Raw genomic sequence first — 25,404 nt, forward strand, 5'->3', positions numbered from 1 at the left:
CTTTGGTGCTTCATATGCTTACCTTCTTGAACCACAAACTTCTGAATGAATATTTCTATGTAGAAGGAGATATATTTATATGCATATTTTCAACTAGATTTGGGTAGAAATTATGGTAGTTTTCCTCCAACGCGCAGGAAAAAACCAGCAAAAAGATGGTTGTTCACGAAACAACATGTGTGGGGTGAATTGTCACTTGATAGGGAGAAAATGATTTTTGTCCAATACGTCTGAGGCGCATGGGTCATGTACGGGGGTTTAGCCTCAGGTGCATAAAATGCCTTTTTATCGTTCTTCGAGTGTTTTCCTTCTCCGACTTGTTATTAGGACTTGACACAAAATTTCTCCAACTTGTAATGTCTTCAAACCCTTATAGAACCTTGATAATCTTCATTCTATGTCTTGAAAAACTTTCATGAGGTGGCTAGCTTGTCGAATTATATGATTTTTCAGTCAAAGACTCAAAACACCTATGAAATTGTGTGGTTAAGGAATAAACAGAATTATATGACTCAAATGAAAACATGCAAAATGTCCTTTCAAACATGAGCAACTTTTTTAAAAGTCCTCGGTAATGAGTCCAAATGTTTACAAAAGTAACTGAAAAACATACTAAAAATAACGTATAATGACCTATCATCATCCATAGTGCCCATAAACTTCTATAAATTGGTGTGTTTTGTTCATATTTTGCTAACCACAACACACAATTATGAACACATATCCAATAAGTTTGAACACCAATTTAGCCAATATTTACGACAATGCGGGAAAACCCCATTTGTTTAGGGTCCGGGTTAATGTCATGTTGTTTGTGTTGAAGGATCAACTAATCCAAATTAATAGTCGACTTAACCATAAAGACACAAGGGGGTGGACAATGTTGAGTATCACCATCCATGGACCGACTAAGTTGGAAACGACCGGTCACCCATATGAAGCTCATAAATGACGACACAAGAACCATGTTCTCGACATTTGGCCAGCATAGTTCTAAAGGAATGATCGACTTGGATGCTTCCTTGGTCAAATCTTTCGAAGATATTCGGGAAAATTTGATTTTGCCTATAACCTATGAAGAAATCAGGCCTTGCATTGATATATCATATGAAAATTTAAGTTTTAACGATCCATGATCTTTTGTGTGTTTTATTATGATTTTTATGTAGTTCAATTTATTATGTTGTTGAAATTGTTGTTTTTAAAGTATGTTGAAATTAATTTTCCTGTGCTCTAAACATTGCCAAACCTCACCTGCTAACACAGTCTAGCACTACTTCAAATTATATAATCTGCATTACTCTGGAAATGAATTCATATTATATAATTCAAACCAACCCAAACTATGGACAATGGCGTTACAACTTACAAGCAATGTTCCCCATTTTTTTTGTTGCACTTAATGAATTTTAAATGTTTTAAATGTTTCCTTTTATTGTAGTTACAGTCTAGAAATGTTTTATGACTGTAAATAGTTTTGCATCCTTGATCATTTTCATTCACTCTTCCCTCTCATTGATTCTAAAATTTTCCTTCTTAGTTTTAATTTGGGGTTGATTTATGATATATTATTGCTAACCATTCGTATCATCCCCAAAATTGTTGTGCAGTTTTTATGTGCATGGTAGGATGGTCAGCAGAGACATTCATATCAATCATAATTTGTTTTTGGGGTTTTAGTTGGTTTTGGATTGTATAATAAAAAAAAATCTCCAAAAAGGAGTTCAGAACATAGAATTCAAACGAATATATTTTTGGAATTGAACAAGGTGCATGAGAAGAGAGTAGGGTGGAAAAAGAAATTGTCTATTCTTTTTGCTTATGTTGGGCTTAATTAACGGGCAGCTATGCAATATAAATTGGGATTTCAATTCCAGATGCTCTTATTTGATAATTGATGTTCCCACTTTTGAGTTTGCTAAAAAACTCATCCGACAGTAGTTAACTGCCGAAATTCCTTGTTTCGCGGCAGTTAATTGCCAAAGTCTCATTTTTTAGTGTAAATTTGGCGGAGTTAATTGCCGATGGAGGTAAGTGTAATTTTCTGGTGTTTCATAGCAAAGACTTAAGTTGAAACAACATTTTGTGGTTTTAAAGGTTATTAAAATGTATATTTACGGAAAAATTTCATCTGCATTTGCAAGTTCTTTTTTATTTTGGTGGAAAGAAGTGTAAGTAATACTGTTAACTTTTGTTTTGACAAAATCAAAAATTTAAAATAGGGTCTTTTAAGAACATTTAAAAGATACGCAAAAAAAAAAAAAAAAAAAAAAAGATTCCGAATTACACAAACAACCATGTTCACTCTTAGGAACTTTTACAATGCTGTTTTTCCATGGCTTAGAGATCGACCGACAATGAATTAAACTAACTTGAATAAAGTTCAAGACTTAACTCGATAATTGATTCGTTGAATTTAATTCATTAGTTAAATGACATGAATTTGATTTGGAAATAAAATTCGTTAATTAAATGACCTGGTCATCTATACTGTATATAAAATTCGAACCCCAGACACTCCACTTCTCCATAGTTAAATTGTGTGAGCTCCAGTCACTAGGCTACTTGACCAAAAAAAAAAAAAATACCACTTTAAACTCTTTTGAGCTGAATTTTTCTTTCCAAAAATGCTCTCAATTTAGAAAGTGTCCATCTTTTTGCTAGTATATATAAAATAACCTCTTTCAGTTCTTTTGGACTACCTTTTTCTCTTTCTAAAAATGCCTTCAATTTTGAATACAAATAACTCATGTAACAAATATATAAGAATAAATTTAAATATTACAAAAATGTAAACAAACACGATATGAGTATATATATTTCTGTTTTTTTGTCTTTATCATTTAAAAAGTGCAACAGATTATATATATATATTTATACTTACTTTTTCTTTATCCCAATTATACCCTAATTTTTTTTTTCTATAATAAAGATCGTTGTTGGTGCCATTGAAATAAATAATCATGATTAGCTTCGTTTAAGATTATTTGGTTAGCAACAACATGGGCAATGTGGAAGGTTATAAACAGTTGTGTCTTCAAAAATGCGGTGATTGATCCTTACATGATACTTGAAAAATTGAAGCATGATTCATTTTTATGGTTATCTTCAAATGTTGTTCCTATTTCTTTTGGTTTTCATGATTGGTGGAGACACCCCATTCTTTGTATGGGTGTCATGTAAGTTGTATTCGTTCATTCTTTTTTTTTTTGGTGGATGCACCTTTGATAGGTGTTGTTGTGATGTAACATACATTGGGTGATTCATCACTTTTAACACACCTTGTGCGGGGTGAATCACTTAGCTTTTGAACAATATATTTTATTTTGGTTTGTTCAAAAAATGATTAGTTTCGTTTGTTATAACTTGAAAGCAACAAAATTATATTTTTATGTGTATTTTTCTTACTTCGTGTACTATATTTTTTATGGGTTAATAATTTAAAAGTCATAATTTAAAAAGTTGACATTTAAATTATGTTATTTGAGCTAACGAGTCGAACTGAGTTGTTCGTAAACTTAAATTGAGTCGAGTTCAAGTTAAAAAATATATTCAAAACAAACTCGAGTTGAGTTTCCAATCTAACTACTTTTTATCGAGTTGAACCGAACTGTAACTAAGTTCGACTTAAATCGACTTATTTCCAGCCTTAGCACGGGCTCAAACACGAAACATTCCAGCCCTAGCACGGGCTCAAAAATGAAACAATTGGTTTAAAACATGTGACATTGGGAAATTAGTTTTTAATTAGTAGTATAGAATGTGGACTATTTTTTTTGTTCTAGTAGTATATGGGCTATTTAAACTTTAATAAAAAAATATAGACTATTATTTTTTTCCACCTTATGTGTTTTTCATGCGTCCTATTTTTCTCATAAAAAAAAAAACCCTTTGTTCTGATTATTTAAACTGAATCATATTTTAAATTATACAATTTGAAATGTTGAATTTTTTCCGTTTTGATTTTGGAAAAATTGCAATTCATATTATATAATTCGAAAATTTCCTAAAAACGGTAAACATTTCAGATTTTATAATCTGAAACCCCTCTCTCTTACATACACACTATATATATATATATATATATATATATATATATATATATATATATATATATATATATATATTATAATGTGCCTTGCAAATTGAATTGAAATTTGTAGGTTAGGTTAAGGAAAATGACGAAAGGGTAAATGGGTTCTGGAATAGCTGAATTGAAATGGTTGAGGATAGCATGAAGAAAAGAATATGTGGTATTTTAATTGACCATTTAAATCTCAGCCATTAACTTTTAATCAAATGGTTGATAATCATTTTCACCATTCTTATATAAGATAGTCATTCTCATAGTAAACATCGTCTATATATATATATATGGGACAATAGCTTTGAAAAGACAAATTACCTATCTTTTCTTCAATCTCGGGCGAATACAATCAGGAGGGGCCAATTCAAAACCCTCTAGTAAAATAAGAACAACACCTACATTCAAAGTCCCTTTTTTACCATTAACAAGAACTTGTTTAACTTGCATATTATAAGAAATTCGAACAACTGCTTCAAATACAGTATCAGAAAATACCGCTTGTGGAACCTCAATATCTACATGCTTATTAGCTAAATGGCAATCAACATATACAAACCGCCCGGTATACACACATATGTTAGTATACTCTCATAGTCTTTGATATAACCGTATAAAATGAAATTTTGTTAAATCTACAAAGGCATATAACCATTTCATTTAGTTTGATAAACTCTAGAAGTTTTCGGATAATATAATAATCTAAGCATACCTAAAAAGGTATTCAGAGTATAACCTAACATTGGCATTTTCAAAATTGAGTAGAACATGTGAGAAGAAAGTAGGATGGAAAAACAAATTTACATTTTTTTTCCAAACTAAAATCGATAAAAATCTCGGTCTACACGTTCATGGCTCACATATTTTTTTTTTTTGTATCTAGCACAACCATTTAGTCTTGCAAGATTTACTTGGTATAATAAGCTAAAATGGTACTACACCTTGTAAATTATAAAAAAATACTCATGATGCTTCGTTGTCATTAGAAGGGATTTTTTTTTTTATTGAATTTTCATTAAATCTGTTACATTGAACTTTGTGAAGCTTTTTGACAATTTTCCTACGAAAAATCTTACTCCTTCGTCTTAAATAATATGTCATTTTAGTCAATTTACATGTATTAAAAAATATAATAATTTTGTATGGAAAATTTTGTAACAGTTGTATTACAAAATTATCCTAAATAAATGGTATGAGAATGATAAATTAAAAAATTAAAAGAAAAGAGCAATAAGTAGTTAAAGGTATAATAAGGTTTTTTCTAGATTACCTTTGAAGAATGGTGGGTAATTTACCCACCAACCAATGAAAATGAGCAATTTGTTGGTGGGGTCAAGATAGTTCATGGATACCACTTAAAAATGTGCTTATGTGGCTAATGTGTATTGGTTGGGGTAAATTACCCACCATTCTTCCATGGGTACCCTAGTTGTCACCATAAAAAAAAGTAATATTAATCTTGACAAAAAAAAAATAATATTAATAATTCATTGGTATTATAAAACGACTTATAATTTGAGACAAAAAGAATATTAACTATATATTCCAGAAAAAAAAACTTTTTTGGCATTAAAGTTTTATTAAATATGTTACATTGAAATTTGTGAAGCATTTTAAGATTTTTTTTTTTTAAAAATAAAATAAATCTTTGACACTTTTCATTAAATAGTTAATAAGATTTATGTGTATCTTTAAAAAGAGCAAAGTCGTATTCAAGGGGTTCCAACACACTGTTATGGTGTTCAGATGCGAAACAAAACACAAACAATAAATACGTCAAAATCAATTCTACACCCTCGGAATCAATTTTGACTCCTTTATAAGTGACATTTAACATACATATAATGGACGTTTGGTAGCTCAACTGACTTTAGTTTAGGGATAGAAGCCTTGGGTTGAAGAAGAAAAACTAATCTAACATCTAACTACTAATATTAATCATTAAAACAATAAACACAATGTATCGGCCATGATTCACATTCTCCTAAACGTACATTTCGTCTTTAACACAATTAACATTATTTGATCCAATCAATGGTTTTGAATTCAAAAATATAATGAAGTTCAATTTGGAGTTTTTGTTGATATGAACCGGATATTCTCTGCATGCTAGTGCTTATATTAATTTCTCAAGTTAGGTAGAACCACGATGAGTAGAAAAAATCAACCCACTTAAATTTAGAGTTCAGAAGAATTGAATTGTGCAAATGTAATATTTCCAATAAATGTTATTTTAGAGAGATTTTTCTCAAGCAACCGCGCTTGACTCAAAATCATGTGTACAATATTGTTAAGAAATTAATTAGATCTATAAAATTATGAAGCTTATTATTTTTTATCTTTAGTACAAGAATCATGGAGCCCTGTAATTATGAAACAATATTTATTTTCTAAACAATCATAGGTTTATGATTATGATTAGTTGTACTATTTGTCTTTTAATGACAATTAGTATTAGAAGAATGTTAGTTTACTTTTGTCATTTCTGGAATATGTTGTGTTAGCTGACGATGTTTAGTTGATCTGGAATAGCCATAAAAGATAAAACAAAACGAGAGAATTATAATATAGGGTTATTATGAGGGTATTTCATGGTTTATTTCTATCACTATGAGTCTATGACAGGAATATCTTGGCTTATTCAATTTTATATATAGCTTCTTTTTTTGAAGCAAACCCAAATTAGTTTATAGTTTGTATAAGAATATCCTAGGAATCTTCCTTATTTTATGACTTATGCTTACACATGAAGATAAAAAAGAAAAATTATTTTATGTCACCTACCAAACGCTCCTGATGCCTCATACTATGCTAAAGGTCTTTTTACTTCGATATATACATATACATTCTACTTTTTTTTAGGGTTCATATGTTGAAGAATCGTTGAAGAAATTTCCCACCTTCATATTTGATCTTTTAGGGTTTATGGTTTAGGGGTATATTTTGTCAGTATTGCTATAGACAGCGAGAAGAATTATCCCGACTCAATCACGAATGAAAACAAGCCAATAAAAAGTAGTTTTGAGAGGAAATCATGGGAGGTGGAGAGAAAAAGATGGAAATCATAAACTAGTGGACGAGTGGCATACATGCCACATGCATGTGTCGTGAAATATTCGAGATAGTGTTGTTCGCTTTAAATAGCATTTTCCATTTACCCAATAATAGTAGTTAATGATGGCGGGTGAGACTTTGATGAAGAATACACAAATTCTACATGGTCTTGGAAAAGAATACATAGTGCCTACAAATGGAGCCTAAATTAGTTAATACCGATAAGCGAGTTTTGTTATAGTGAATTAATTAAATTCTTTGAACCCTATTTGAGGTTGGTTAGTGGTTGGCTTGAGATGTTGGAGTGTATTCCTCTCAAAATCACATATTCGATTCTCTCTATGGTCAATTTCATACCGCTTTACAATGATTTTAAATGAGTTCCACAAGTGGGGGCGGGATTGAGATTGTATACCGTGTGTTTTTCTATCCCTTCTATATTGAATTTTGCTACTCTAACACAGTTCACACATCCACTTCTTTTTTATTATTATTTTTTGCTTTAATGCACCTTCACCATACTCATGCATCCAAATTGGAAAAACGTTTTCTTTCTCTTCTATTGAATCATTTTTCTTGAATTAAAATATTTGGATGAGAAGAAAAAGACCCAGGTTTTTGAAGTCTAAACACAATAATTGTTACCCGATTTTTTTCATTCACAATAGTTCCTATGATATGCCATCTACATAGGTGACCCATAAGCCATTAACATTCCTGTAAATTACCCCTAATTTAAGAAGGGGTAATGTAGACCTCACTCTAAAATGATCATCGTATTGCAATTTTCGATGATATTTTTGCTTATCAAAAGTTTCAAATAGTAAAATGACCGATTTTTATCATTTCAAGAATCAGTTTTGTAGTATTTTGTGATAGGATACTTATTCAAGTAACCAACAAGACAACAATTTGATTTAAGAAGAAAAACAAAACAGACAAATGTAACAAAATCTTGAAAGAACAAAAACAAACACACAAACAACACAACTAAGTTGAAGGAATTCTTTTCTGTTGAATGTAACATAACAACAGTACCAAACGAGATCATACTTTGAAAATGTATGATTGTACTTGTAAGATTAAGATGGTCCCTCAAATCAAGTCTTTTATTTTCATTTTTAGAATTGAAGAAAAAAGAAATCATTTAAAAATCATATTCAATCTCTGACATACAAGTCCAAACAGAAGCAGAAAGCAAACGTCTTGATTTCCAACCTAACACCAACTTATTGTTACCCAACTCTTCCACCCTATACCCATCGTTAAATAAACCCAATAACAACTTTGCTTGACAATGGTTACCATAGCTTATGTTAACTCCTCTGAACCCTTCCACACCCAACCACTCCCCCCAAGAACCCCTCTCTTGCTCCTCCTCTTCACCAGTCATGTACAACTGGGCCACTGAGCCCATTATTCTTGGGCCTAAAAATACTTGCTCCACTAAACTCCTAGCCCATTTATTCATAGGAAACCCAGCCTCGAACGAGTCATACATGGCAGAATAACGATGTAATGAATCCATGAACAAACCCACAAAGCCTGCATCAGTGATGGGCCCTACTTCCTCCTCGACTAATGTCACGAGCTTTGTTCCTAACTCCTTGGCACCGTTCAAGAAGGAAGCAATAGAATCTGAAGCCCGGTAACTAAGATGAGGCAAATGCATGACACAGTTAAACACCAAAGCCTCACCACGAACAAGCTTTAATGAAGAGGTTCGAAACCTTTCGTCTGATTCCAACCTACATTGATGAAAAGTGAACGGTTGTCCAACGGAAGCAGCAAAGGTTGTTAACCTTCTTCCAGTTTCTTGAACAGTGGCAAAGGACGATCTAGATCGTCCATTGCCACGTTCTTTGTTTCTAGATAATGCAGTGATGCGAAGATGTGGGCCCGGTAGGCCTTCTTTTCGCGATGAAAGTGATTGAATGAGTGAAGCCCATTGCGCCCCTTCCATGATATCAAAGTCCACTATGTGAACCCTTCTTTCATGAGTTACAGCTTCAAGGATGGCTTGGTTTGCCGTGAAATGAGCAAACTTAACGTAAGGAGACATGTCTTGAAGAAGCTGAAAGGCCGAGAGTATGTCTGTTTGGTGCGGTCCAGTGAGTAGGCAGAGTTTGTGGTGACCACCACAGTCGGTGCCATTTAGCAGAGTTTGGAGGGCGTCGGTGAAATACGCAGCGAGTCTCTCCATGTTGGTGCCGTGAGTGGAGGACACTAAGTCCTTGAGCCGAATCAATATCACTTGAGCCAGATGGTGACTCTTGTTTGTGCCTGTTAAGGCCTCCGCTGCCGCCATAAGGAGGTGCACTAGACGGAGGCCCTTTCTGTCGTCCTCCTCCTCCTCCGTCGTAGAATTTGAGTTGGACATGTCTCCCATGGATCCATCTTCTTCTTCTTCTTCATCATCTTGCTCTACAACCTTGTTATCTAGATTTGGAGCAACGGGTGTGATTTCGTCGTTGGTGAGTGAATCAATGAAGTTGTGAAAATCATCTTGGTTGGTGGTGAAGAAATCCAAATCAAGGAGAGGGGACCAAGTGGTGTCGTCATCAGAAGTGGGTGGGGTGGTAGTGTTACTTTGATTAGAGAATTCTAGGAAATCTGGGACAACATCCATGATCATGTCAATGTCAATATCCATGTCATGAATCTCCATGTTCATGATTATATACACTTGATGATTACATGTAGATGTAAGAAAGAAGAGAGTTATTATTTAAGTAAGTTAAGTGTAGCACCCACCCGTGCCCTGCAAACTAATGTGAAGGGTGATTTATAGAGTTTGTGGGATAGAGAAAGAAGATAGGCATTGTAACAACTCACACTTCGATCCAAATCCTTATTGTTATTTTATTGTATTTTAAACATGTATTCACCCAAACTCACTTGAGTTAGATGGTTTAGCTTTAGTTTATAAGCATAGACTTTACGTTCAAAATCACATGTAAACTATAAAGTTATTGAATTTAGATGATTAAAGAGTACCACCATCATAGTGAATTATTTGAGAAAATTTGAATTTGATTTTTGGAAACAACAATTTTTTTGTTAGACTTTTACTTATTTCATAATTTACACATAAATTTTGGTTTAAAACCAATTTTGTACAAACTCACATGATCGCGTTAATGATGTTTAGTAATAGTAATATACTACAAGTTTATTTTATTTTATATTTATAAGTTTATAACATATTTTTAGATTCACTAAAAAAAAACATATTTTTAGATGTAACTTTAAGTATCGTTTGAAATTATATTTTATAGTATAAGTATAACATTATTATTGACATTTAACCTATAAAGTAATACATTTAATTGTGATCCGTTAACACTCGGGCGAGTTTACCTCCGAGTTTACACGTTTTTGCCACCTAAAAACGTAAATTCAGGCGAATTTAGGAGTTAACACTCGATTTATGGAACAGCGTGATGAGCAACTTTTTACTAAAAAATGTCATAGGAATAAAATCCATGCAAACAAACAATTATCAGTCGGTTTTGAATAAAGCTCAGTTTAGTTCTTTCAAAAAAGGAAAAAAGATTTTTTTTGTGTGAATTGAGAATCCTATGCGTGTAACTAAATTTGAATTCATTATATCTAGTTAATGGGAAAGAATTCTCTTACCATCTCATCTAAATATTCATGGTCTCTAATAATTTCTTGAGTTACTTGAATAGAATTAGGTTAGTTTCGATGAAAATTTAAATACCCAAGTTTTTTTAGGGGTTAAATACCCAAGTTGTTTTTAAAAAAAGTAGGGTTAATGTAGTTATGTCTTTTGCACTTTTGAAAAATAAAGTTTGGGCCTGTTTTTTTTTTTTTTTTGAAGAGTAAATTGAATTTCACTTTTTTTTTTGCTACAAAATAAATTTCATTTTTTTATTAATGATTAGAATGGATATATGGAAGTTGGATAGTTTAAATGATTTTTGTTTTTTTTTAATAAATGTTAATATATTAATTGTTATTTTCACATTTTTCTTTTTGTCGGAACTAAAAGTTGAACATTTATATTTAAGGAGTTAATGAGTAAAAAGTTCATAGTTTCAGAAGATAAATACTTAGTAACTTATTCAAAATAGAATGTAATCATTTGTTAATTATTTATATTTATTTATCACATACAAGTTTCATTCAAAACACAGTTGGATTGCTTAATCATGTATTATTCGATCATAAAAATATTAAAGAATTTAAGTTTAAAATTTAACATCTGGTTACTCCAAGTTATATATTATATTACATTTTTTTTTAAAGAATATATTATATTACATGTAAGCGTATGGTACGAAGATCTTTTATTTTTTTAAAAGAAAAATTAAAGTATGTTCGGAACACACACGTCACATGTTTTTGTACATAATTGTATATTTTTTATTGACAAACATAATTGTATCTTTTAAAAATAATAAAATTGTGTCTAAATAAAGTGGTTAAAGAATATTTGGAGTATCTTTGATTAAATTATAGGACAGTGATATGTGTCTCTTGTAGTTCGATCACAATTGTTTTTACAAAATCTATATTTTAATGTATAAGTCATAGGGGGAGGCCCGAGTTTTGGAGGCAGAAGAGATGAATGAGTTGCATTATTTATCGGCATATTTTTTTTGTCACATCTTAAATTTAGTATGCATTGCCATTGGCAAAAAATAAAGATTACCTTTGTATTATATATTAAGATGTCATCAGGACACATATCAACGACTGGCTGATTTCTATCCTATCTCTCTGGTTGGTTGCTTATATAAAGTGTTGTCTAAGGTGTTGGTTAACAGATTGAGAACTGCCATTGAAAGTGTTACTTTAGAATCTCAGTCAGCATTCATAAAATGTAGGCAAATATTGGATGGAATTTTGATATCTAATGAGGTGGTGGATGATGCATTTTGGCTCAAAAAAGATTTATTATTATTTGAAGTGGATTTTTAAAAAAGCTAATGATTGTGAACTTTCAAACCTTGCAGCGTAACTGGATTATGGAATGTGTAACTAAGGCAATGACATCAATCTTTGTTAATGGTAGTTCAATCGATGACTTTAAAATGGAGAGAGGGTTACGCCAAGGGGATTCTCTGTCTCCTTTTTTATTCTTGTTAGCGACTAAAGGGTTGCATGTTATGATGAAGGCTACGGTGGAAGCAGGTTTATTTACTAGCTATAAGGTGGTTGATTTCGCAGATGTTTCACTCTCTCATTTGCAGTTTGCGGATGACACTTTGTTTATAGGAGAAAAAAGTTGGGCACATGTTAGAACATTGAAGGTGGACCTTATTCTTTTTTAGGTCATATCGGGGTTGAAAGTGAATTTTGATAAGAGTTTGTTGGTTGGTGTTAACATAGTTGATTCTTGGTTGAAAGATAGTATCGTATCCACAAGGATTGTCATTTCGTCCAAAAAATCCGCGTTACTTATTTTTGGACAATAAAATAATCAAAAGAGTTGAGGGTTAGAGATTTGCAATTTTTATCTGTTTGCAACAGAGCAAGTTACCTATTTTGGTTGCAGAAATGTTAGGAGCGGTTATGATTCCTTGAATCCCCTCTATTCATTTGTTGGATTTACGAAACGTTCAAGTCTTATTCAAGTTAATTTACGTAAGGGATAATTAAGTGATGAGTTCATGGGACGTGCTAACCTAATCAATTATCAACTGCAGCTGCTGATCGCTCGGTGATCCTTACATGCAGAGTCTATAATATCTCGGTCGATTAAGGCCTATCCCTCCGCCTGTTGAGTCGTACCTGTTGATCACACGATGATCCTTACGTGTGGGGGTTTATCTCACTCAAGGGTAATTGAAACATAAACTTAGGGAAGAGTTCCTAGATTTCCAAAGGTATGATAGCCAGTGTTCTTGAAGGTTCTCTCGTCTATGAATCTTAGACGTACATAGCACACTTTATATCTTAGTAGTTATACAAACGGGTAGCCCTATCAGCGTCTACCTTACCGAGGGTAGAGAATGGAGTTACTGAGCTGATTTAATTTATGAAGACACGTTTCCTTATTTTCTAACTAGTTAGCTTTTGATTTCAGCAGATTTTACTCAATAATAGTTATGTTACCTCCTAAGTACTTACTATCAGGGTCTAATCACTTTCGGTTTCTTTTCGCTAGTTACTAATTAATTAGTTCCTAGATAGACAAATATAAATATAAAGATATAAACATAGAGGTTCATCATAAAACCCTAGCCTAAAAAGATTTAGTTACTCATGGTAACTAAAAAATAATTACAAAAGAAATAAAACTTACCCTAAAATTACTTGGAGAGAGGTAAGAGAAACTCCTCCTTAAAGCTCCTAGAATCTGCCTTGCTCTTGAATTGCTCCAGTTTTGAATGAGAAATTATGAATGGGAAATTCGGTATTTATAGGAAAAGTTTCCACATGAACTTGGGCTAAAAATACGGGCTTTCTTCCTTAAAAGTCAAAAAATTGTGCCTTGCAAGTAACCAGGCGCCTAGTGCCCCTGCCATGCGCCAGGCGCATATGCCTTTCAAGTTAGGCGCCTGGTGACCCAAACCATGCTCCTGTGCACTTCTTGACCGACATCTTGTGGGCCTGGACGCTTCTGAATGTGTTCTGGGTGCTGAAATGCTTGTTTCTTCGCCTTTTTAGGTGTTTGCTTCTATGTAAGTTTTCTTGAAACTTGGGATTAGAATACCTCCCTTTGTAAAGTCTTATGAGGCCTCTTGAATCTTCATCTTTACAAGGACAACATAAATATTCAAATGTCTTTGCTTTGGTGATTTGTGTGATTTCTTCGTGAATTACATAAAAAAACATCCTTAAATTGCTATGTTTCTGAAAGAACATAATTACAAACTCAAATATAGAAAACATTACAAATGTTCTGAAATCATAGGAAAATTGTCTAATACTCCTCTGTTTTGCTAGTAAAACCTACTGAAAAGAATAACGTAAGATGACCTGCCATCACAACCCCAAACTTAAACTATTGTTTGTCCTAAAGTAACGAAAGAAAAACACATTTTATTCTTTGCACTTTTTTCTAGAAAAAACATACCTTTTTGGGAGTTGTGCTCAGATTATCATTTATTAAGTGCACATCTTTGACTAACTTAACTCATTACACTCATGCATGACCGACTTGTTGAAAGTAGCTCATTCACACAACCACACTCTTTTTCATGATATATGTATGTATCTTATAAAGCCAGTAGGACTGGTCACCGCATTTTCCCACTCTAGTCGTTAGATGAATGTACCTTATTGTAAATTTGAGACAATTCTAAACAGACAGTCAAAATTAAACTATATACACACTTTGAGGTATTTCAGGGTTATAATGTGGTTTAGGTTAAGGGTGAATATACATGGGAAAGTAGGCTAACAAAAGAACTTGGAGTTAGATTATCAACCTAAGGATTCCTACTAACATTGAAGAACTGCTAACCTTCCTTCCTTGAATCAGACAAGATGGGTACTAAAGTAGAACTATTTATCTTTTTCTTTTGACATAAATAAACTTTTTTTTAAGAGACCTAAATTTTTGATGTTTTTTACTCTTCATTTTTTTTCTTTTTTTCTATTTTTATTTTGTGTAGACCCATGGTAATCTACATTTTTTTTCATTTTTTTTCTTTTTAATAAATAAGTTCTACTAGTACCCCACCACAAACTTAAATTGTTGCTAATTTCAAAGAGCAACCCCAAACTTACCTTCAAACCATACGAAGTCATAATAATAACCTATCTAACTCCAAGAGAAATGAAATAGATTTCATTTAAGATTTAGGACTATGACATGATTCTTCACTTAGCAATAACAACAGAAATTGCATCTGGAGGCTCAAAGTGGTTTCACAAAGGATAATAAGAATATAAAGGGTGGCTTGAAAATCTCAAACTACCTAAGAAAAAATTGTCTCGTGTGTAATATAACTTAACTGATCGTATGTAAAGAACGACCGTAAATTCGAGCAAAAACAGTATTCATATGGAACACATGATAGAAAGAATTATGGTAATAGAATGGGTTGGAAATATTTGGCTCTAAATCTCACCGGTTATGCTATTCAGAAAAGAGATGGTGATCATATGAGTACCTTCAGTAGTAACCTCCAATAGTTATCGTGCTCTTAAATGTAAGGGTAAATTAGCCTCCAATGTAAACATTCTGAAATGAGTATCTAAGACTAAAACAAATTAAAGCACAAAAGAAAAAGTTGTAAATGTAAATGCAAATAACTAAAATTTATATGATAAAACATGTGGATTAGTAAGAGAAAAATAAATGAAATTGATTAGAAAGGAAATCTCAGCTTAGCTTATTAAAAAGGAAAAATAACTGCAGAAAAATAAATCAATGGATTTTCTCCCATTCAGCGCTTGTTTAACGTCTTAGTCCTGACAATAATAGGTTGCCTCATATTCAGTGCTTCTTTTAGGTCACTAGCTTGACGAAATAGGTTGTCTTCTATTCAGCGTGTGTTTTACATCTCAAGCATGACAGAGATGTCTAACTTGTTATCGGGTGCCCCTGACCTTTATACTCCTTGTCTTCCTCCTCATATTTAATGATAGGTCATCTTACGTTATTCTTAGCATGTTTTTCAGTCTATTTTAGTAGGTTTTACCAACAAATCAGAGGATTATTATATCAATTTCCTATGATTTTGGGACATTTGTAATGTTTTCTATATTTGAGTCTGTAATTCTATTCTTTCCAAAACATAGCAATTTTAGGGTGTTCTTGATGTAATTCACAAAGAAATCAAGAAAATCAGGCAATGCAAGACATCCAAAGCTTTATGTGGTCCTTGGGAAGATGAAGAATGAAGATTTAAGAGGCCTCAGAAGAAAACAGACATCAACATACGAAGAAAACAGGCATTTCAGCATAAAAAAACGCACTTAAGCACCCATGCGCATAAGATGGGGCGCCTAGCGCGTAGAAGGGAGCAAAGGCACCCAGACACATGAGGAGAGGCGCCAGGCACTTGAGGCTGTAAGGCACGTGCGCCTAGAGTATGGGCCATGCACCTAGCGCCTAGTAACTTGCGAAAAAAGTCACTTTTTGTGACTTTTTCGCCCCTGAAAGCTCGTGATTTTAGCTCAAGTTAGGTGGAAACTTTCTCTATAAATAGTTAGGTGGAAACTTTCTCTATAAATACCATATTCGTCATTCACAATTTCTCGTTCAAAAATAGAGAAGTTTAAGAGGAAGATGATTCTATGAGACAAAGAGGAGCTTTATCTTCTCCTATCTTTTCTAGGATATGTTTTTATCTTTTCGTATTTTGTCTTAATTATCATGTGTAACTAAATATTTATATGCTAGGGTTCTAAGATGAACCTCTGTTTGTTTTGTTGGATAATTATTTAATTTTATGTCGTTTATTTTAGTATATTTTCTGTTTGTTATTAAGTTTCATTAGGATTAATTTATTCCGGCGAAGTGCAACACTAGATTAGGTAGTCAGGTCGTGACAAGGCTTAATATTGATTATTTTATCCTGATGCTTATATCTTCATATTTATATCTTGTATACTAATATCTATCTACCTAGGAAGTAAGTGATTAATAACTAGACGAAAGATACCCAAAGCGAGTTCACCCTAGTAGTAAGTACTTAGGAGGTGACATTACTAATACTGAGTAAAATTTGTTGAACCAATGATGTAACTAGTTATTAATTAGGGAAACAAGCACCAAGGGGAGTGAACCTAGTGAGTCCTTTGTCCTCGACCTCTTGGTAAGGTAGACGCTGATAGGGATGTCCGTTTGTAGAACTACCAAGGGGAGAAGGATAATGTGCTATGAGTGTCTTAATATTCATAGATGGGAAGACCTTCGAGAACATTGGCCTTCATTGCCTTTGGAAACATAGGAATGCAAATTTAAGTATATGTTTCAATTACCATTGAATTAGAAAAACCCTGCACGTAAGAATCACCGTCCAAGCAGCAGGTGCAGTTAGCCATCAGAGGGATAGACATAGATCAACTGAGATAGTATAGAACCCGCACGTAAGGATCACCGTGCAATCAGCATGTGCAGGTTGACAACCGACTAGGTTAGAACGTCCAAACGACCTCATCACTTGTATAGTCTACTTAAGATTGATTACTATATGTGACATGACTGTTATTTAAATCCAACAAAGTAAATAGGGGGAATTCAAATAGTCCTAACCGCTGCTTACTTTTCTGCAACTAAATAAGGTAACTTGCTTTATTGCAAACAGATAAAAATTGCAATATCTAACCCTTTACTATTCTTGATGTGATTCATGAAGAAATCGTGCAAATAAGGCAAAGCAAGACATCTGAAGATTTATGTGGTCCATATGAAGATGAAGAATGAAGAATCAAAAGGCCTCAGAAGACTTTACAAAGGGAGGAATTTTGTTCACAAGTTCCAAGACATCTTTCATTGTAGAAAACACTTAAAAAGGCGAATAAAACAGGCATTTCAGTATCGAAACACACTAAGAACCACCCAGGCGCACCGGAAGGGGCACTAGGTGCTCAGAAGCCTACAGAAAGTGCCCATGCACATACTAGGGGGCGCTTGGCGCTTAGACCTGGTAGGCACACGCGCCTGGCGCATGGTCTAGGGCGCTAGGTGCCCATTGACTTACGAAAAAAATTCACTTTTGTTACTTTTTCGCCCTTAGAAGCTCATGCTTTTAGCCCAATCAAGGTGGAAACTTTAACTATAAATACGCCTTCTTCATTCTTAATTTCTCGTTCAGAACAGAAACTGTTCAAGGGGAAGCCGATTCTAGGAGCTTTAGGAGGAGTTTTATCTTCTCCTTATCTTTCTAGGGTATGTTTTTATCTTTTTGAATTTTGTCTTAGTTATCACGTGTAACTAGATATTTATAGGTTAGGGTTCTAAGATGAACCTCTGTTTGTTTTGTTGGATAATTATTTAATTTAATGTCGTTTATTTAGTTATTTTCTATTTGCAATTAAGTTTTACTAGGTTTAGTTTATTTGAAAGGAGCGCAACCCTTAATTAGGTACTTAGGTTATGACAGGGCCTAATATTGATGCTTATATCTTAATATTTATATATGCCTATCTAGGAAATAAATAGTTAGTAACTAGACGAAATATATTGAAAGCAAGTTGACCCTAGTAGTTTGTACTTCAGAGGTGACATTACTAATATTGAGTAAAATATGCTAAACCTAGGATGTAACTAGTTATTAATTAAGAAAACAAGTGACTATGGGGAGTGAATCAAACCTAGTAAACCGATTCTCCTCGACCCTTAGTAAGGTAGACGCTGATAAGACTGCCCATTTATAGAACTACTGAGAGGGAAGACCTTCAGGAACATTGGCCTTTATTGCCTTTTGAAATCTAGGAATGTCAATTTAAGTCTATGTTTCAATTACCTTTGAGGTAGTAAGACCCTGCATGTAAAGATCATCGTGCGATCAGCAGATGCAACTAAACATCAGAGGGATAGACCAAAATCAACTGAGAGAGTAAGGCACTGCACGTAGGGATCATCGTGCGATCAATAAATGCAACTTGACGAACTGACTAAGTTAGAACGTCCCAACGGCCTCATCACTTATATAGTCTACTTAAGATAACTAAACATGACATGAATGTCATTTAATTCCATCAAAATAAATAGGGAGGATTCGAAGAGTCCTAACCGCTGCTTACTTTCTGTAACCAAACAGGTCTTGCTTTGTTACAAACAGATAAAAATTGCAATATCTAACCCTTAACTCTTTTATTATTATATCGTCAAAACAAAATAAGTAACACGAATTGTTTGGACAAAATGATAATCCTTGTGGATACGATACTCTACTTACACTTTATTACTTGGTAAACGATTTGGTACACTTGCCTAATTCGACCATCAAGTTTTTGGCACTGTTGCCGAGGATTGTTGATATTTTCGACTAAGCAATTCAAATTACATATTCCTATATTTTATTTTATTTTTTGTCATTTATTTTTCCATCTGTTTTCAAAAATACCAAAAATATTTAGTTCTAGTTGAGTCATTTCATTTTATTTTTTCTAGGGAACATTTCATTTCATTTTCTTTTAGAGTCTAGTTTATCACATAGTTTATTGTTACTAACTTAGTTTATTTTTCTGTTTGCAATCGAGTCAACATTGTATCTAGTTTAGTATGAGTATCACAGTATGACAATGAATCTCATGTTTGAAGAAGAATTTGATCTTTTTCAAGCAATCTACACTTTCTACTTCTGATCTTTTTAGATCTAATGATTCTTACTGCATAAATGTTTTGGTTGAGAGGTCTATGTTGTGGAGAGATGATTTTTCATTTCAATGATGATTCTCTTTATAGAGATTCAATCTTGGTGAGCAAAAAAGGAAACCTTAATGACCAACTAACTCTTGAAAACTAGCCGTTCTGATCTCCTTATACACCTTCGAACTCAGCACATAAACGTCAAGACCAAGGGTTAATGTGCTTAAAGAAGCCATGAGTACCAAACTCAAGGTACCAAAAACAGTTTTCGGACGTCGCGGCACCGACATAAAGGACCAAACACCATCTTATCAGTTTTTTTTCTTTTGTACGATCCATCTTATCAGTATTATCATTGTCTTTATATGGTACAATATATTATAACAGAATTATGAACTGCTCTGATATTGTGAGCAAGCAAATCAATTTCATGTGGTTGTAGTTCTATGAAACATTATTGTTCTTCATTTCAGTGCTATTTTCTAGATAGGTAGGGCACAAAACTTGACCCAACCCATCTCTTACCTTGCTAATTTTTTATAAACAACGATGTAAATTTAATTTTTCTGTTGTCGATATACAAGTTAATACTGAATATAGGTGATATTGCTTAATCATGCCTTGGTTTATTATGGCACAATCATTTTACATTCACCAGCAGCAACCAGATAGAAGTAGCAAAGTCTGACTCAGCCACGTACACCTTTTATAAAATAAGAAGGATAACAAGACTCAAACTACCAATGAATTTTAAGTCCAAATTGGAGTACTAGTTTTACTCACAGGTTTCATATAACCTATTATTGTTTAAATTGACTTTAACCTATTAATCTATATAACTTATTCAGCTCACCTTTTTTTTGTCAAATATTTAATTAAATATCAATCAACCAATTTTTAGCTAATGGTTTAGTTTCGGACCGGACCTCGACCCAACTATGAAGGCCCGAGAAACAGATGCACCGACTTATAGACACTTAAGGAAGGTCACCCGTGCGCTCGACCACACGGAAACACCTTCTCAAGATGATCTTGGGCATACGCTTGGCATCCAACAGTCTCATGTAACCCACGACAATTTACACGAGAATGGTTAGAGCCAGCTCATCTATATAAGTGTGGCCCCTCTGTCATGTCCATGTTGTCGATGGTTTGAGGAACATCTTGTATTGTTTTCACTCGAGTCATTATAATTCACTTTTATCCTAGATCATGCAACTCCTTGGGTTTTTCTTCCTTCTCTTGTTCTCTTTAGGGTATGTTTTTATATTGTTTTGTTATGATGTATATTGCCATGAGCAACTAAACCTCTTGATTAGGATTCCAAAATGAACCCTTCTTATTTGTTGGATTCTGTTAATAAAGTTTTCATTTAGTTGATGTTTTTATTGTGCCTGATTTAAATTACTCCATGCTTGTTCATTAATGTTTTTTCAACGAAGATCTCTACATCGTAATCTTGAAAAGTAGGACTTACAACCCGAAATAAAATCCGTTCAATGGCTGTTCTAATTGCTTGTTTATTAAATTAATTAATGAAATTCAAGTTTGAAACCTAACGGTTACTACTCTCTTCTTTGGACAACGTCATACGTAACATAGGTTAATCTGACATATAGTTGTTATGAGAAGCTTTGTATGAGTTTTACCCATTGATTTCAGTAAATCATAAGCACGCACCACATAGATGTTTGTTTCTTAAGTTAATTTCAACAAAGACGAAGGAGGATTCACGGATTCCCTAATCATCGTTAATAATATAAATCACAAGTCTAATCTTGCATTGGGCAGGACAATTCATCTCTGCAACTCCATTCAATTTTATTTTACTTTCACCCTTTGAAATAAGTTTTACTAATTGTTAAGTTGAACAACGATCCTTATGGAGAAGGATAAACTTACTACTTTATTACTTGTTTACTATAAACTTAATATGTTTTTTCATTTTAAATCTTTTGTTTTTTCACTTTATTTTAATCTACTTTAACTTGTAAAAAGGAAAAACTTAATATGATAGAAGTATTGTGGGAGGGAGGGAGTATATTTCTTGATAAAAGAAACTTTTCCTTTTTCAGTGTAATTTGGGTATAAAATATGGCTCCTTTTAAATTTAATCACGGGTTGCTCTTTCTTCGATGAGAGAATTTCTAAGTCTTGATTTTATCTTATAAAAAGTCTTGATTTTATAAATAAAATAAAATAAAATTTCTTAGTCTTGAAAAGGGTAGTGTCGAGGCCTGAGGAAGCAACACTCTGCTGTGCCATAGTGCAGTTACTAAGACGAGTTTAATTTGTTTCTTTTTGTTGTTTTGAGTTTGCAAATTTGGCATTTACTTTGTAGAGAGTGACTCACCAACCGAACTCAATATTAAAATATTTAGAACATGAGGTATTGACTTGATAAAAATAAATAAATAACATGAGGTATGACCATCGATCTTAGAAATTGTGGTTGAGCCTAACACAACCCCATAAAACCGGCTTGTGAGGTGAGGATTACCCCCACTTATAAACACATTGTCAGGCCATGTCCTATCCGATGTGGGACTCTTAACACACCCCCTCACGACCAGCACTATTGAGCTTGGTTCGTGGACATAAATGGTGGGTGGCCCGATAACGGAAACCTGATAGCAGGTGGCCCAATGGATCTTGGAGGAGGCTCTGATACCATCTTAAAAATCGTGGTTGGGTCTAACACAACCCCACAAAACCGGCTTGTGAGGTGAGTATTACCCCCACTTATAAATACATTGTCAGGCCATGTCTTATTCGATGTGGGACTCTTAACAAGTTGATAGGGACAAAATTAAAAATTTAGGGTGAAAGTTAGAAATGAAGATTATAGAAACAAACCTAGTTATAGATGAAGTTAGAGATGAAGTTTTTTATCACGGTTCAACAGTAGCCAAATTAGATCCATAGAACAAAATTAGAGTTGAAGTAGATTATTTTAAGGATTTTTTAGATGACGAAACAAATAAAATAAAAAAATAAGAAGAAAGAAACAAAGAGGCGGTGAAAGCTACGTTGTCTTGTTTAATTAACAGGAAAAAAAAAATCAATGATTATTTTATTTGAACATAAAAAGAACAAAATTGTGTTTTCTTTCCGTAAAATTATATGAAATAACCAGAAAGGATCTGGTTATTTTCAAAAATATATGAAATTAGATTCTTCATCCGTGTTCCGCTCGAGTTTATTGTAAAGGGATTGTGTACAAAATATTGTCAAAAAAAAAAGAAGGCAAGAGGATATGAATGAAATTGGTGCGATGCTTTTTTTTAGTATTAAATAAGTGTACAAAATAGTTCTTTAAAAAAGAAAGTGTACGAAAAATTGTCAAAAAAAAAGTATAAAACAGAAGGCATCAAACGTGATCATTGATGGTGTCCGACATTGTCAAATGTCAGATACCAAACATGTCTTAATATGAAGTGTTTGTGCTACATATGATACAAGGACATCTGTTAAGTAGAGTACCTCGTTAGGGAGTCCTCTAGTTCTTCTAAGAACATCAATGGGTAAGGTTTCAAGAACTCTGACCGGAGTAAGTTCCTCGAAATGCCTGCTTACCACTAACATCATGCTCATAGTTTATAGAACAAACGTGCAGCATCAAATAAGTGTAGAAAATATTTCCTTCAAAAAAAAAAAAAAAAAAAGAGGCAAGAAGATAGGAATGAAATGGGTGCGATGCATTTTTTTAGATGGAATTTGTTATCTTTATATATAAAAGTTAACCCGTAAGCCAATTTTTAACCTAGATTTTATGATGACTTTTACGTTATTACCCCCGTGTTCAATTAAACCTATTTAATTAAGAGATAAACTTTAAAAATCGTTCCTCCTATTCCTGTAACAATTTCCTCCTATTTTGTTTCCAACACAACAATAAACAGATAAACATAAAAAATAAAAAAATCACTCTTATTAACAAATTCTTCCTATTATTTCCATTTAATCAAAATGTTATTTTCAAATGCTTCTGAAATCAAAAACAACATCTCACTACTAAATTCAATCCAATCCTATTTTCGCTCCTAACAAATTCCCTTTTTCAAAAAAAAAAAAAAAACCTAACAAATTCACAAATTCCTGTAAGTTTGTTGCACCTTTTCCAATTCGTGTGCATGAATTAAGGGATGATTTAATCAGAATTTCTTAGGCTTTCCATTTTTGCGATTGCAAAATTCAAATTCCCTTCTAATATTAACCACGACCCAGACTCCAACTCCCCACTAATTTAGCTGTTTCCAAAGCACTTTCACGTATCAAATCTTCCAAACCACTTTCACGTATCAATTCTCCTTCTCACTATAAATGTGTACCATACATAATTGAATAAAACACATCCTTATTTATCCCTTTAATCATTCGTTCAGAGAATTTCTCCCTTCAATCATTCATTCAAAGAATAACAAGTGGTAATATTGAAAAATGTTGTTGTCGTATCGCTGCTTAACGGGTATATCTGATGCTATGGTCTGATTTTTGCGTATGTTTTCATGCTTAAAGATGTTTTGTAACACTTTTTATTTTTACTGTATTAATGCAACATGTCCTTTGGTTAATAATCCAGATTCATATAATGGAGTGTTTGCTGCTCCATCTTTTTGCTTTATTTTCAGTTGTTGAATCAAACATTTGATTCTTCAGTTTTTGCTTTTCAATGTAATGAAGTATCAGTCTTGCTAAATTCTCTTCATAATTTTAATCTAAGCATCCAGATTTTATTCTCTTTCCAATTTGGACTTTCTTTTTTTACGGCATCCGTCTCTTATTTTCTTAATCTTGATTTTACAATTTTTCAGATTCTCCATTGTTGCAGTTTTACTACGATGTCGATATTATGATCTTTTTCCGTGTTCATTTTCTTTCAATTAAACGTAAGTATGCATTCGCTTTTCTTCATTCATTCCTTCGATAGAATGCCGTATTAGCTTTGTTTAGTCTTCCCCTAAATGAAACAAATAAACAACTTATTGAGGGATTTAAGTGTCTTCTTTTATTTTGTTTCTTTATTTATGTGTACACAACTCAAATAGTACCTATCTTGAAGTAAAAAAATCATGTGCAGTTGCATGTCCTCACAATGCAACAATTGCTAATGTTATTGGTGGGTGAGTAAGAGTTTAGTCTCTTCATTTGGTAAGGAGATTTTGTAAATATAACTTTCATTTGCAATATTTAAGATTATAACTCAGAAAATATACATTGATTTGATTTTCACTTTGTGAAAACTTCTAGCAGGTGGTGAAAAGTGATCATGCTATATTTTATAGAAATTATATAGACTTAACTACAAGGGATTTGTTTCTGTCTTTTAGTTGGTTAACAATGTTTTTGTCCCGCATTTTGTTCTCTTAGATGTTACACTTTTTAGTTGTTAACATTTAATGTCTTCTTTATCTTAATTTATACCTGTAAGTTCTTATCAATTGATGGAAATGTGACAACATAATATATTTAGTGTATAAAACGTAGGACATGCTTCGAAAGAGGGTATGAATATGAACCAGGCATTTAGCTGCATGTGTGAATGTTAACTATAACATAATCTTTTATTGTTTTATATTCAGGTAATATTTTTGAGATTTATTTCTCTTCATAATCCTCTTTAAGTAAAAATTATTGTCTTCACTCTTTTCTAAACTGCTTTGCTGATTTGTTGTTTTGTAGTCATAATAATATTTTTTATTAGAGGCTTTATGAATGGCAATATCAATTCTATAGATAACACTTATCCGTAGAGCTGCTCTTCATGGACACACCTGAGTTCTCATCATAGCCATACAAATAGAATAATCCCTTTGAAAAATTCTTGATATTGTGGAGGATATAATGCAAATTTAATTTTTTTTTGATTAGTTTAAAGAATTGTAAGCTAAATAAAACAATCCAAATATTGTTGTTAATTCTTCTTATTTGCTCATTGTGTTTAGCATTTCATTGCAGGAAAACAATTTACATAGAATTCCTTAAGGTGCCTAAAGCAAATATAAAGGTCTTCTATTTTGTTTGT

At 32.8% G+C, this 25,404-nt stretch overlaps 1 protein-coding gene across 1 annotated transcript; it reads right to left on the reverse strand.

Annotated features, from left to right (window-relative positions):
- Positions 1-8,220: 8,220 nt before the first annotated feature.
- Positions 8,221-9,882, reverse strand: LOC11436588 (protein NODULATION SIGNALING PATHWAY 2). The gene has a single exon (XM_003614710.3). The coding sequence runs from the start codon at positions 9,810-9,812 to the stop codon at positions 8,286-8,288; it is 1,527 nt and encodes a 508-aa protein (XP_003614758.2). The 5' UTR covers positions 9,813-9,882; the 3' UTR covers positions 8,221-8,285.
- Positions 9,883-25,404: the final 15,522 nt, after the last annotated feature.

Source organism: Medicago truncatula, chromosome 5 (assembly GCF_003473485.1).
Source record: "Medicago truncatula cultivar Jemalong A17 chromosome 5, MtrunA17r5.0-ANR, whole genome shotgun sequence".
NCBI lineage: Eukaryota > Viridiplantae > Streptophyta > Magnoliopsida > Fabales > Fabaceae > Medicago > Medicago truncatula.